At 45.8% G+C, this 13,714-nt stretch overlaps 1 protein-coding gene across 1 annotated transcript in view; it reads right to left on the bottom strand.

Moving 5' to 3' along the window:
• The window catches only part of LOC104874242 (cingulin-like protein 1), a 24,743-nt gene that overhangs the window by 7,371 nt on the left and 3,658 nt on the right, over nt 1-13,714 (bottom strand). Inside the window, exons 3-4 of the mRNA XM_010641269.3 lie at nt 12,098-12,259; nt 9,671-9,760 (exon numbers count right to left, since the gene is read on the bottom strand). Of these exons, the coding sequence (XP_010639571.1) occupies nt 9,671-9,760; nt 12,098-12,259 (252 nt within the window). The remainder of the gene's footprint in view (nt 1-9,670; nt 9,761-12,097; nt 12,260-13,714) is intronic.

The raw sequence follows: 13,714 nt of genomic DNA, 5'->3' as shown, positions 1-13,714 counted from the left end.
ACACACACACACACACACACACACACAGTGTATTACTCAGCCATAAAGATCGATGGATTTGAGTCATTTATAGGAAAACGGATAGATCTTGAGACCATAATGCTAAGTGAAATAAGTCAAACACAAAAGGTCTGACTTATTGCATGGTTTCTCTTATATGGAGAAAACCCATAATTATAAATAAATTTAAGAGTAAAATAAAGGAGAGAGAGTAGGAAGCAGGGAGAAGACTTTTTGGAGATGGGGAAAGAGGAAAGGCATCAGCATTGATCAAGATATTATATATATATTCCCCCAAAGTAATGTAATTGTTATAATTATTATGTATGGCAAACATATACCAATAATAAAACAGAACAAAAAATAATAAGAAACTACCAAAGACAATTATATGGTTAAAAAATTGGAAAACACAAAAGAAATTCCAGCTGGATGTGGTGGTGCACACCTGTTTTCCCAGCACTTGAGAGGTTGAGGTAGGAAGATCATCTGGAGTTCAAGGCCACCCTGGGCTGCAACTTAAAAACTATTCCAAAAAATTAAAATGAATGTAACTCTGCTAAGAATGTGGCCATCATTACCCTGATGCTAAAAGCAGATGATGATACAACCCAAAAGAAAAACCACTGACCCATCTCCTGGATGAACAAGGATGCAACGATTCCCCACAGAATACCAAAAAACTGAATTCAGCAGCACCTCAAAAAGAACATACAGCACAATCAAGTGGAATTCATGCCAGAGGTGCACAGATAGCTCAACAAATGTGAAAGAACATATCCATAAAATAATGAACAAAAACCATATGATCATGCATTTCCATAGACAAATAAAAAGCATTCATCAAGATTAACATCCCTTTATGATAAAAAAACTCCTAACAAATTAGGTATGGGAAGAACATACCTCAAAATACTAACAGCTACCTACAAAAATCCAATAGCCGATATCATACTGACTGTGGGAAAAGCTGAACGCCTTTCCTCTAAAATCAGGAACCAGAGAAGAATGTCTACTTTTACCATTCTTATTTAATGTAGTACTAGGAGTCTTAGCAAGGGAAAGAAAAAAAGGGCAGCTAAATTGGAAAGTAAGTTAAATTACCCAGGTTTGCAGATGACATGATTTTATATATAGAAAAACCTATATATGCCATTAAAAAGTTGTTAAAACTTACAAGTTCAGTAAAGTTACAGGATATAAAAACCAGTAACAGTTCACACATCAAAAGTGAACTTGCTGAAAAATCTCATTCATAATAGCTATAAAAAAATCTTCAGGAGTAAATTTAACAAACTCATTCATAATAACTACAAACAATCTTTAGGAATAAACTTAAAAGAAGTGAAAGATCTCTATAATGAAAATTACAAAAACAGTGATGGGAGAAATAGAGAACACAAAAATTGGAAAGATAGCCCATGTTCATGGAATAGAACAATTCACATTGTTAAAAATGACTGTACTACCCCAAATGATCTACAGATTCAATGCAATTCTCATCAAAATACCAATTTTTTTCCCAAAAGAGAAAAGTAATCCCATAACTAATATGGAGCCACAAAAGGACTTGGGGGGGGGCAGCAATGCTAGAGATACCACAATACCTGCCTTCAAAATTATATTAACTAAAATAGCACGGTGTTGTCATAAAAAAGATACAAATAGCAATGTAACAAGTAGAGAATCAGAAATTAATCCATGTTCATACAGCCAAATGATTTCTGACAAAGCCACCAAGAATACATAGTGGAGAAAAGCCTCTTCCATAAATGGTGCTGGTGAAGCTGAATGTGCATAAGCGGAAGAATGCAACTGGATCCCTTCCTCTCAGTACACAAAAATCAACTCAAAATAGATCAAACACTTAATGTTAAACCTGAAACTGTGAGATTACTATAAAAAAATACAGGGAAAACAGTTTAAGACACTGCTGTAGATAATGACTTTTTGTAGGTAGGACCCCAATGACGCAGGCCACAAGAGTAAAAATAGACAAGGGAGATCAAACTAAGAAGCTTGTGCACAGCAAAGGGAATAATCAAGATTAACAGACAACCTAAAGAATGGAAGAAAATAATTGCAAACTATCATCCAACAAAGGACTGATATCCAGAACATGTAAAGAACTCTGAAAGCTGAACACCAAAACGATCTAATTTAAAAACAAACTAAAGAACAAAACACTTCCCAGAAGAAGACATACAAGCACCTGAAAAAGATACTTTCACTAATCATCAGAGAAACGCAAACCAAAACCACAATGAGACATCACCTTCACCTTCAAAGAGCCAAAAAATAAACATGGGCACAGATGTGGAGAAATGGGGACTCATACATTACTGATGGGGATGAAAATCACTATAGAGATTCCTCAAAAAACTAAAAATGAAACTGCCATATGATTCAGCAATTCCACTCCTGGGTGTATATCCAAAGATGATGAAATCATTATACCAAAAAGATACTTGCTCTCCTAAGTTTATTGTAGCTTCACCCACACATATTAAAAAAAAAAATACAGAATCAACCTAGATGCCCCCCAGTGCATGAATGGATAAAGAAAATGCAGTATCTATACACAATGAAATGCTATTTCCTCACTAAAAAGATGGCATCCTGTTATTTTCAGCAACTTGGATAGAAATGAAAGTGATTATGTTAAGTGAAATAAGTCAGGCACAGAAAGACAAACACCGCACTTTCTCACTCATTGTAGAAACTAAGAAGTCAGTCTCATTAAAAAGAAAAGAAAAAAATCAGAATGGAATAGTGCTCACTAGAGACCGGGAAGGGCAGCAGGGAGAGGTGGGCAGAAAGAAGTTTAATAAAGGGCACCAAAATGGAACAAGAACAATTACTTCCTGTTCTTTCACACAGCACGTAACTATTGATTAAAACAATCTGTGATATATTTCAGAATGACTGAAATAGAGAAGCACAAAGTTCCCAGCACTTTAAAATGGTTATTAGCTAAAGCAATGGGAAGTCTTACTACCCTGCTTATTACACATTCTATACGTGTTGAATGACCACAATGTACCCAATAAAAGTGTACAAATATCATGTCTCAAAACACCTCTAACATGCAGGAGGGCAGCCAAGTCTTCTTTCGGCATCGTTGTAGAGCACAAGGAGAAAATTCCAGCAATTCAGAGGATCAGTGGGTGCTCACAGGAAGAACACTTCTTGGCCATCCCATTGGACTTGCCCTGGAGCCCCCAAGAATCACATGTTACCCAAGGCACTGGACCAGTTCCTGTAACTGCTCCTGGGCTCGGGGTTCGAGGCTAATGAATGCAAGGGCGCAGCCCAGCTCACAAGGTACTTTCTGTGCCAACCCACGGAGCCTCACACTGAGAGGTCAGCAGAAAGGGCAAGCCATGGGACTTCACACCCTTGGGCACTGCCTAGCACTCAAGTGAGGACAGGGGCACCTTTCACTGCAACTGGAAGCAAATACACAGACTAGCAGCCCTGGCCCAGCTCTCTTCCTGGCTCTGCCCCTCACCTGTGTGGGTGCTTTGTCCCCAAACAAGGAACTTGAACAAGAAAGTCCATAAGCCATTTGGCAAAGGCACCACGAACATGGCCATGAGCCATCCAAGGTGAGACGTCGTTGGGCAGGGATGGGTCTAAGTGAGGGCGAGCAGCAGGGGTGTGCTCGGGACAGTGGAGGAGCCAGAGGAGAAAGAGAAGAACCCTTAGCTTAGGGCACAGGCAGCTCAGAGGCAGGTTGGGACAAGAATGAGAGAGAAGGAAGCAGGGACTGAGGATTCAAGGTCACGGTGCTGGGCTCAGCTGGGGCCTCAGGACAAACCCTGAGCTGAAAGCTGCAGCCCCTGGCCACAGTCTAGGTCCCTCATGGCCACAAGCTGGAAAACGTCACACCACCAGGAAACAGACATCCCTGCACAGAGAAGCTCTTACAGGCCCACCCTCCAGGGCCTCTGCAGGTTCAAGGCCTCCCTGGAGAGCCCCAAGAAAATGGTGAGTCACCGGAGGAAAGAAGAAAACCAAACAGCAACTATTCCCGTCCCACCACACCATCTCAAAAGACGGATGTGGAAACGGAAGTGTAAAACGGATCAGGGTGAAGGACCATAAAACTTAACAATCACGGGAACCAGACAATTTTTTAGTCTTTTGGCAAACATGACAGGGTTCCTTCAATTCTTCAAAAAGGACTGGTACGTATTCTAAAATAAACCCACCCCACAAAGCCTTAGACAAAGAATCCCACATGGTGTTATGGGCAATTCCCTAAGAGATGGTTTTGCCACAAGCCAGGGCTCTAGGGGTCGCTGTTTGGGCTGTGATTCTCCCTGTGAGACTTCTAGGACTGGCCTGAGGACTTAGAAATGTCCAAATCAGATTCTTGTACCCTTAAAAATTTGCCTAGCCTGGACAGCCTCCTGCTCAGGACCAGGGAGCTAAAGCTGAGGCTGGAGAAATGTTTCTCTACATGAGTACCGTACTTTGCATGCTGTTTGCTCTTCGGTTTGTATTAAACAGACCAAGCAAAAATTCCCCAGTCAAACGAAAACAGAGCAGGGGTGGAGGGCAACCGTTTACCATGGCTGAACTGAAAGACTGCTAAATGCTGGGCATTTTGCTCAGAAATAACAGGATCAAATTCCATGGGCTTTATGTCAGAGACACCCATGACCTGAGCCAGCCCTCAGGGTTAGAAGCAGCTGCCTTTTGGGTTAATGAAAAGCCAGAAATACCACACTTACAGCTGCTAATTGCAATATTTAACTCCCTCACCTGTGCTTATCATTGGGCTGTGGAGGGGTGGGCAAGTGTGCCCTTCTGGGCTGGTATAAAAAATGATAATCACAAGAAAGTCATGGTAAATCAACTGCACACTGGATTTTGAGCAACTGATACGTTACAAAGCAGTTCTGAACCCAGGATCATTGTAACTAAAAGGAGAAGAAAGCCCACTTTGATCTTTTGCAAGCTTTCTGTGAAGGACACTTGCTTGCAGTACTCTTTTTTTTTTTTCCAGCTTTAATTGAGTTTATTGGTACATTTTAGGGATACAGTACAGTTACATTCATTGTTGGGATCTTGTACCTCTACATGACAAGTCTTGATTCTCTTGACTGGCAGCCATGTGAGGAGCAGTTCCCAAAAGTGACTGGCGACCCCTACAACTTTATCCACTAGGATTTGTCCTGTGGTTGTCAAGGCAACAGGGCAGCCTCGCCCAGCACTGGAAAAGCAGTGATGTTACCAAAGCCTGAGCTGGTATTTTTCCTTGCCAACCAGCTGCCTGGGCCACATGAGTCATTTTTTTCCACTGGGCTGGGTCCTCTCTGGCCTGCATGGCCAACTGGATGCAACACCTCTTCCCGGGTAGCCCCAGTCCACTGACTGTCTGCCCTCAGCCACCAAGGCTCAGCAGGGCCCACCGGGCCGGAACAGCAGCCTGCTGGGCACATCTGCTGCCCACTATACTTGCTATCACTCAGGCTGTCAGATCACCGTGCTCCTGAAGACTCAGGCGAGAATCAAACGAACCTAAATGCTCACCAAACACCAGGGTGCTATTTCTAACAAGGGAGCAAGGCTGAAGTGCGCTTGTCAGCAGGGCGTCTTTGAGGGAGACCCTTCTGTAGTCCTGCACAGGGATGGAACCAAACTGCAGCCCCACCTCTTAGGAGCAGTGTGACCATCACGGTCACTGCCCCTCACAAGCCCTGAACACAGCGAGAAGACACCTGAGGGACCGGCCTGGTGCTGGCATCCAGGAATTCCCCCTACTGGGGGCATCTGTTGAGATTTTTGTAAAAGGGGCAGAAAAGTAGATTTCTCAAGATTTAAACAGATCCAGTGCTGCTAAAATACCACTATTTGACCAAATTTTCTTCTGCACATCCATCAGTCAGAAACCTTTCTGTCTATGGTGAAACTGGATGAGGAAACAGATACTCCTCACCTTGGTTTGTTTTTAATTTTTACACAGAAAAAGAAATTATTTTATCAAATCCAATCCCATTCTTTTTCCTTCACATCAGCCAGACTCAAACAAAAACAGACTCAAAAGTCCAAGCCTCCAAAAGTTTTGAAAACTTTCTCTCCATTAGGATCCCCTGAATCTGTCCGTCTGAACAATGTTGCCTTAAGCACATAAGCAAACGGGAGGCCCAAGAAGTCTGGGAACTCATAATAAGTGAAATACGCACACAAAAAAGAGAAATGCCAGAGACAGGAGAGCGACAGGCAAGTGATCCTGATCTCACAACCACCTTCTTTCCCGGGAACAGCCCTGTCTCCCACCCCTACCCCACCTCCGGCCGCATTTATCTTCTACAACAGCACTGTGTCTTTTACTGTCCTGCTCAACAACCTTCAATGGCTCCCCACTGCCTCATGGACAGGGCCACTGAAAAACCTCAATCTGCCACTGCAAATCTACCTCTTTTTGTTCCCACGGAAACCACGAACACACTTGTCTGCTCCTTGTCCCCCAGTGTGTTTATTCTGCCTGACGAATTTTATTCATGTCATTCATTCCCTCTTAGATGCCATGCCCGCTCCTGAGTGGGTTTCAGACATACCGTCTTCAAAGCTGAGCCCAAGCCAAGCTTCCTCCACTAGCCCTCACCCGAAGGTCTTTCCTCCTGTGCTGCTTGGGTTTTCCCTTACCTTTAGTACCTGCATTTTTTTATCGTTACTTTGCCACTTATTAAGCCTGATCCAGTTCCTTAAGCCCTAGCACCTGCAGGCCAGCAACTTTGTAGCTTTCCAGCAATGCAGGAACAGAATATCCTTCATGCTTTGCAAGCACTGGGAGACACAAGGCTCCCTTTGGCATGGAAGGGCCCAAGGCCAGCTCTGCAGTTGACCGCCATTATTCAAGCCAGAGCACACAAGGGCCCTGGGCTCCAACGCCGCGTCCCTTACACGTGAAGTCTGGAGAGACAACCGGCCTCAAGGTCTCTCCAGATTCAGGCTCCACTTGTTAATATGCTGCAGAATCTGTGCTGGTTTCCACCCGGATCCTCCCCTGAGCCTGGGGAGAAGAGTGGGCAATGGGGCAGGGTATAGAGTCCGAAGAAATTGTAAGAATTCAGAGTTTAAGTAGAGAGTTGCAAGCTTTAACTTTTTAATTGAAAGAGAGAAAGCAAAAACTGAAGTCCCCCGAGCCTGGATTCCTCTGGGCGTCCTGGAGTCTTGCGAGGTCAGCCTTGGAGGGGCTCAGGTTTGGAAGTTTCCCTCTTCTCACTCGGATTCTGACCCAGGCTCTGGAAGTTTCCTAAGTGGCTTGAAGTGGCTTCTCAGTTGGCTGGTCTGTCTACACCCAAGGCCCACCCGTGCTTGAGCATGGAGAGGCTTGGCTAAACCTCAGCTTTGAGAATCAAATGCTTTCCGGCAGGCAGGGCTCTGTCAGCTGGTTTTGCCCTCACTGACCAGGTGGTGGCAGAGACACCTGAGCACGGGCTCACGGGCTGCCCCTCCCCGCAGGGGCTCCAACGTCAGTCTGAACCTGCTGCTCGATTTCTTCATGAGTAACAAACTGGCTTTATTGTCCCTTCTCAGAGAAGCAAGGAGAAGGAGGAAACTGCAGGAAGAAACAGAGCTAAAGGGGTGAGGGGACACAGCCACCTGCAGAGCTCATCCTTGTAGGCACATAATTCACATGTGACAGACGTGATAAAAGGTGATTTGCAGAAGGCGAATCAGACACTTTGGGTTTCATAAAACCTTCCCGATGTATTTCAGGGTTAGAATTTAGAAAAGCCTTCAGAATCTCCTGGATGAGCAACCTCATTTTTATAGGTTTGGGAGGCTGGAAAGGCTAATGCAAGAGCACGAGCAGGATTCCCACTACAGGGCCCTTCCTGCAGCCCAGGTTCGCTGTCCTCAGTTCCTCCCTGTATGGACTTCAGGTTCCTGGCTCAGTGTAAATACTCTCAAGCTTGGCCACATCATGCAGAGCAGTCCTGTTTCCCAAAACCTAAGTGCTCGTCCAGGGGAAAAGGAAGGGACCGGGTATGGCAAGACCTTGGGCAGCCGTGCCAAGGGGACCTCCATGTTCCGGTCCAGTGCATCTGTGTTTGGGTTTTGGTGTAAAACATGAGACTGGAATTCTGCTTTAACTGCCTGGGTGTTCCTAAGACGACATACTTTCCCACCACCCCTCCCTTGTGCAGAAGTCACAAGAAAAGTTGGCAAAACAAATTCTTGGTCACTTCTGTCATTATGAATGCTCATCGAATGCTGGAGTGCTCTGTGGAAATGAGGCTGCCTAGCTAAGCCAGCAGGAACTCAGAGCAAAACAGCCTTCACCCCCCTGGGTAAGAGAACTTAGAAAACTTGGAAGGACTTTGGGGCAAGACTGAGCTCTCTCCTGGGTTCTGGCTTGGTTCAGGCCCGCTGAAGCTTTTGTGCCATTCATAAACCTGGGAAGTGACTTGCAACTTTGTTTATTTATGGTCAAGGGCACAGGGGCAGGAGGAGCACGCTCATTTACAAAGAAACCTGACAATGGGGAGATGTAGGCAAGTAGAAAAAAAAAAGTAGGGCCAGGGATTTAGCTCAGTGGTTCCACCACCTGCCTCACAAGCGCAAGGTCCCAAGTTTGATCCCCAGTACCAAAAAAAAGCAATTATCTTCAGCTCTGAACAGATACCACCAGTCACAGTGGTGTCACCCTAAGAAATGCAGCCTCCAGTCCTCATTACCCCGATTAGAAGGGCAGGTAAAGTGCATGAATAAGCAGGTGGCAGAGCAGACCGGATAACAGAGAGGGGTAGATTTTGCCCAAACTTCTGATATTTCAGAGTTTGCTATCAGATAACTTCTTAATCTATCCCCAGCATCACTCCAAGGTTTTGTTCATTCTTTTTAATTAATAAAGTGTCAGTCCTAGTCAAGAGAAAGGTAAAAGGCCTTTAGACACTCAGATCCAAGGGAAGCACAGGAATGGGGGGCTGAGGCTAAAGGGCAGATTTAAATGGCCCCCCATATTGTGAGTCCTTGTCTCAAGTGGCTCACGTTTCACCTGTCACATGGTTTGGGTGTGGAGGGGCACAGAACCCAGCAGACCATGTCACCACTTTCTTGGGAACCCAGCCACTTCCGGTGCACCCTGCAGGGTTCTTCTGGCCCACTTGGTCAAGAAGGGGAGGCAAAAACCTAGAAACCCTGGGATGGCGCTGAGGGAGCAGCTCAGGAAGTCAGGTCTGTGCCCTACAGAGAGGATGTGGACGGCCCCTGACTGCCTCACGGCATTGTCATGAGGATCAAATGTAAGGGAAACTCCTTGCCAAACTGCAAAGAAAGCACCTCCCGGGGGGTCCCAAACCTGTGCATTGGACACGCCCAGGGTGCGCATTCTGCTGATTCGCTTGCGAAGTTCCTCCAGGGAAGGGTGCAGGGTACAGCGCGCTTTCTCTGTGCCTAACAGAGCCCCAGCTGCCACACGTCACACAACATCTTGGTGAACTGAAGGTTCGGAAGGCCTCAGCCCTGACCAGAACACAGTCCCTGGTCCCTCTCTCCTGGCGGCCCACTGTGATGAAGACGACTCAACCTCTGGCATTTCCCACGTGGTGTGAACTTTCCATCACAGCTCTAACTGACTCCTCCCCTTTAACCTCTCACATTTCCTTTTTCACGCGGGACAGACATTCACCAGTCAGCCTCTGTACAGCACCTGCTCCCTACTTCGAGTGACCCTCTCAGACAGCAAATCTGAGTTGTTTCTTTCTTCATCCAGCTCCAGCTCCAGCTGAGACACCTTGTCCTACGAGAAATCACACACATGGGTCGTTTCACTTGTGCTGACCGGGAGGAGCCAGCACTGCCCTGTGGAAGGAAAACCCATGGGTGAAGGAGACCTGAGTGTCACCAGGCTTTGGGAACATGATGTGTCTATTTCTTACATTGCCCAAAGCAGTTATGTTAAAAAGCACGTGTTTTATTGCTTTGGTAATGTAAAAATGCAGTTGTGCGTGTAGAAAAGACATTTAAAAAGAAAAAAAAAAAAGCATCCCAGGCCTGAATAGAAAAACTAAGGATATTTTGGTACATTTCCTTTGAATCTTTTCTTGCCCTATCAGTCAATACTTTTAAAAAAAGTTATACCTAAGCCCAGTGCCTGCTAAAACTCAAGGTGAGGCCTAAGAAACAAGCCTAGGCACATCTCAATGTGTTTCATGCTGGGGCTATGTTTTGCCTTCCTGCTGTTCAGAGCTCCCAAGAGCCCAACTCCTGCAGGCACAGGAGCTGCCTCCTTCACCTCCCCAGAGCACTGGTGGGTGAAGATGGTGGTGGCCGATTCTGATAAACCCATCATCCCACATGAATAACAATCTGTCTTCTTGGTGACTCTCAACTTAATATCACGAAGTGTTAAAAGGAAGAGTTTCAAAATAGCTTTGCATATCAAGAGAGATTCTTGCAATCAAACCACTCCACCTGGTACTAGGGATTGTGTAGGTTTTGCCCCTGTTTCTCTGGTCATTGGTGGAATTGTCATAGGTCTGGGTAGATCCAGAGCCACAAATGCAATTAGTGATTCTAGGCAATTAGCATTCTGGTTTTGCAACCTAAACTGGCAGCATTTGTATATAAATATTGACTTTGCAATTGCTGAAGGTGATTGACAAGTGATGGATGTCTCCATAAATGCCCAAAATTAAACTCTTAGAACTCATATGAATGACAAACTGTCTGCAAACAGCCTTCCCTGCCGGTGTTCAGAACCCATAGGGACACAAGGAAGCTTCCTTCCAGGAACAGCGCTCCAGAAGCCACCTCTGGACAGAACTGGGTCTTCCCCAAAGGTGCTGTTTGTTCAGGGTCCCACTTCTTCCCAGCCCACCTCAGCATAGTTAGAAATCTCCAAGGGTCTGCAAGAGCTGCACTCGTTAAAGAAAATGTCCATTACATGGAGAGCTCTTGAGTCCTGAGAATTAGTTTGTTAAGTGCTAGTGAAGGAACAGCCAAGACATCTGACTCAGCAAGAGTCCTGGAAACACCCCCAAAAGCCAGTCTATTATTAATGGAGAAATATCTGAAATATTGCATGCAGCCAATGCAGCTTAGCCATGCCACTGCTTGTAGTTCTTAAGTCAGCCAGAAAAATGGTCTTTTTAATCATAAAACTCTAGCAGGCAATGACCTGAGAACCTAATCTTCACTAAAATCACCAGTCTTCCTGCCCCAAATCCATAGTGTCCAGACCCCGGCAGTGGCACCCAAGGTCCAGGCCAGGGCTGCTCACACCAAGGCTCTTTCCCATCACAGGAAAAGCTGTCTTGGCTCTAGAAAAATCCACTTCTAGTTAAGCAGGTTGACCTTAGCTTGCCTGAAAATGACCTCCCCTAAAAAGATCGGGCCTAAGAAAGACATTAGCAAAACATAGCAACCCCACAGAAAAGTAATAAAACTGCAATCAGATTATGCTGGTCTCTAAAAGAGGCCCAGCTAATAACATCATCAAGAGCTGAAACATCACTCCCTAGATATAAAAGGCTAAGTCCCCTGGAGGTTTCAAAATGTTATTTCTGTTTATTTGCAAAGCTGAATCAGGAATTCCACTGACTTTGAATTTAAGCTGTTTCCCCCCTGGCCTCGAGCACTGTCTGTCTTTTATCAAAACCCGGACAATTTTAACTTCTCTCCAAGTCTAAGCCTTATTTTTTAAGGCTATCTTTAAATTACATTGAAGCATGTGTGTACGTGCTCATGCGCGTGTGCGTGTGCACCTGAGAGAGAGAGAGAGAGTGTGTGTGTGTGTGTGTGTGTGTGTGTGTGTGTGTGTGTGTGTGGCAAGTTTCTGGTTAGTGGCCAGTTTTGCTCTTGAGGATTATTCTTTTTTAGAAGGTCAGACAGACTGGCCAGGGTGGTGGGGCACACCTGTGACTTCAGCATGGAGGAGGCTGAGGCTGGAGGATCAGCCATGAGTTTGAGGCCAGCCTGAGCTCCACAGTGAGACCCTGTCTCAAAAAAAAAAAAAAAAAAAAAAAAAAAGAAGTCCAGGCAGACTGACTCCTAGGTTCTTCCTTTCATCCCCAGGGTCCTTAGCCTGGACACACAATGCTCCCAGCCCTCTCTTCTGCCGGGGCAGCGCACAGACCTCCATCTGCTTGACCAGCCGGCCGCGGTCATCTCGGAGGTGACTCCTGGCCTCCAACTCATGCTCCAGGTCCTTTAGTGTTTGCTCCAGCAGCTGCTTTTTTGTGAGTGCTTCATCCTGAGCCCGCTGGTAGTCCCGTATCTCCTCCTCCATCAGGCGCATCTAGGATGACAGGAGTTGGGGCTTCTCAAAAGCACAACGGCCCAGCAGACCCCACCCCCAGAGCAAAGGGGATCCTGTGGCCTCCCACCCCACTGAAGATTAGAAGACCTTGTGCAAGTCTCACGTCTCTCTGGGCCTCAGTATCCCCTTCTATAAAAACAGGGCACTTTGTAGCTACAAGCAGCAACCCTTTTAGGTTATAAATTCAATCTATTCAAAGCCAATGGGCATTTCAATGTGCCATAAGTCCCTGACTTATAAATGAGTTCCACCTGGGAGAACATTCACAATCGGACAGAGTGAGTCTTATACAGTACACCTATGAGAGTTTGTACTCAAATGTTCATAAGTCAAGGACTTACTGTAGCAGAAAAAATAGAGTATCAGCAGTACTGTTCTGTAGTCTTTTTGTACTAGACGTTAACATATTTGTGTAGATGGCTGTGCTCCTAGGTTGCAATGCAAGATGCCGCTCTTTGGGTGCTGGACCTTACACTTGGGAGCCTCTGAACCAGCTAAGCACTTTTTCCAGGAGCAATTTATTATCGGTATCACGTTGCCTCGAAAGAGGCTAAAGTTAGGATAAAATAAAAGCTAAATGAATGGTCTCAAGGAACTCACAAGCACAAAACCTCATATAAACATGCGCATTAGCTGATACCTACTGCTTTGTAGAAGAAAACAGTCAATCAGCCATCACAACCTCCAGTGTTTTGCAGCCACATGGTGGCACTAAACTCACAGCTGTGAAGAAACTACAAGAGACTGAACAGCCAGCTTCTCCTGGGCCTGTTCTGTTTGCAAATTCCCTGCACTCGCCAGGGACCAACCACTTCAGAGACAGAGAGCAGCGTGTTCCTTAAGCATCTGGGTGCAGCTCAAGGCTGGCTCTTCTGTCCCACCTTCCCAGAGATGGTACAGGGCATGGGGCAGAACAGTCATACAACAGAAATTACCAGGATTTAGTTATTTATTTTAGAAAGTGTGGAAGCGAGGGGCAAATGCCATTGTAGAACCCTTCCCTTGGGAGGATAGAAAAGATGGTGATGATAGAAAAGCTGGGGAAGTCGAAAGAGGGTAGGAAGAGCAGGGCAAACCAGGAAATGTGTTCTTCGGAGGCTGACAGGACACCGGGCATGTCTAGGGCAATGGCCCAGCCTTGAAGAAGATGTTTCCAAATAGACACCCAAGTCTGGTCTTGGTGATGGGACTGAGTCTGTGCAGAAGCACAGACTGAAGATCAGCCTGGGAAAAAGGCTGGTGGGCCTTTCTCTGGACACAGGCCTAGCTACGCTCCAGGCCATTAACTCTTTCCAAAACCAGGAAATTCGGAGGCTGACAGGACACCGGGCATGTCTAGGGCAATGGCCCAGCCTTGAAGAAGATGTTTCCAAATAGACACCCAAGTCTGGTCTTGGTGATGGGACTGAGTCTGTGCAGAAGCACAAAGCACAG

The sequence above is a fragment of the Fukomys damarensis genome, unplaced genomic scaffold (genome assembly GCF_012274545.1).
Source record: "Fukomys damarensis isolate Sample0158 unplaced genomic scaffold, DMR_v1.0_HiC HiC_scaffold_25, whole genome shotgun sequence".
In the NCBI taxonomy this organism is placed as follows: Eukaryota; Metazoa; Chordata; class Mammalia; order Rodentia; family Bathyergidae; genus Fukomys; species Fukomys damarensis.
Note: the sequence above shows the minus strand (reverse complement) of the source record. Positions and strands in the feature narration are given on the sequence as shown.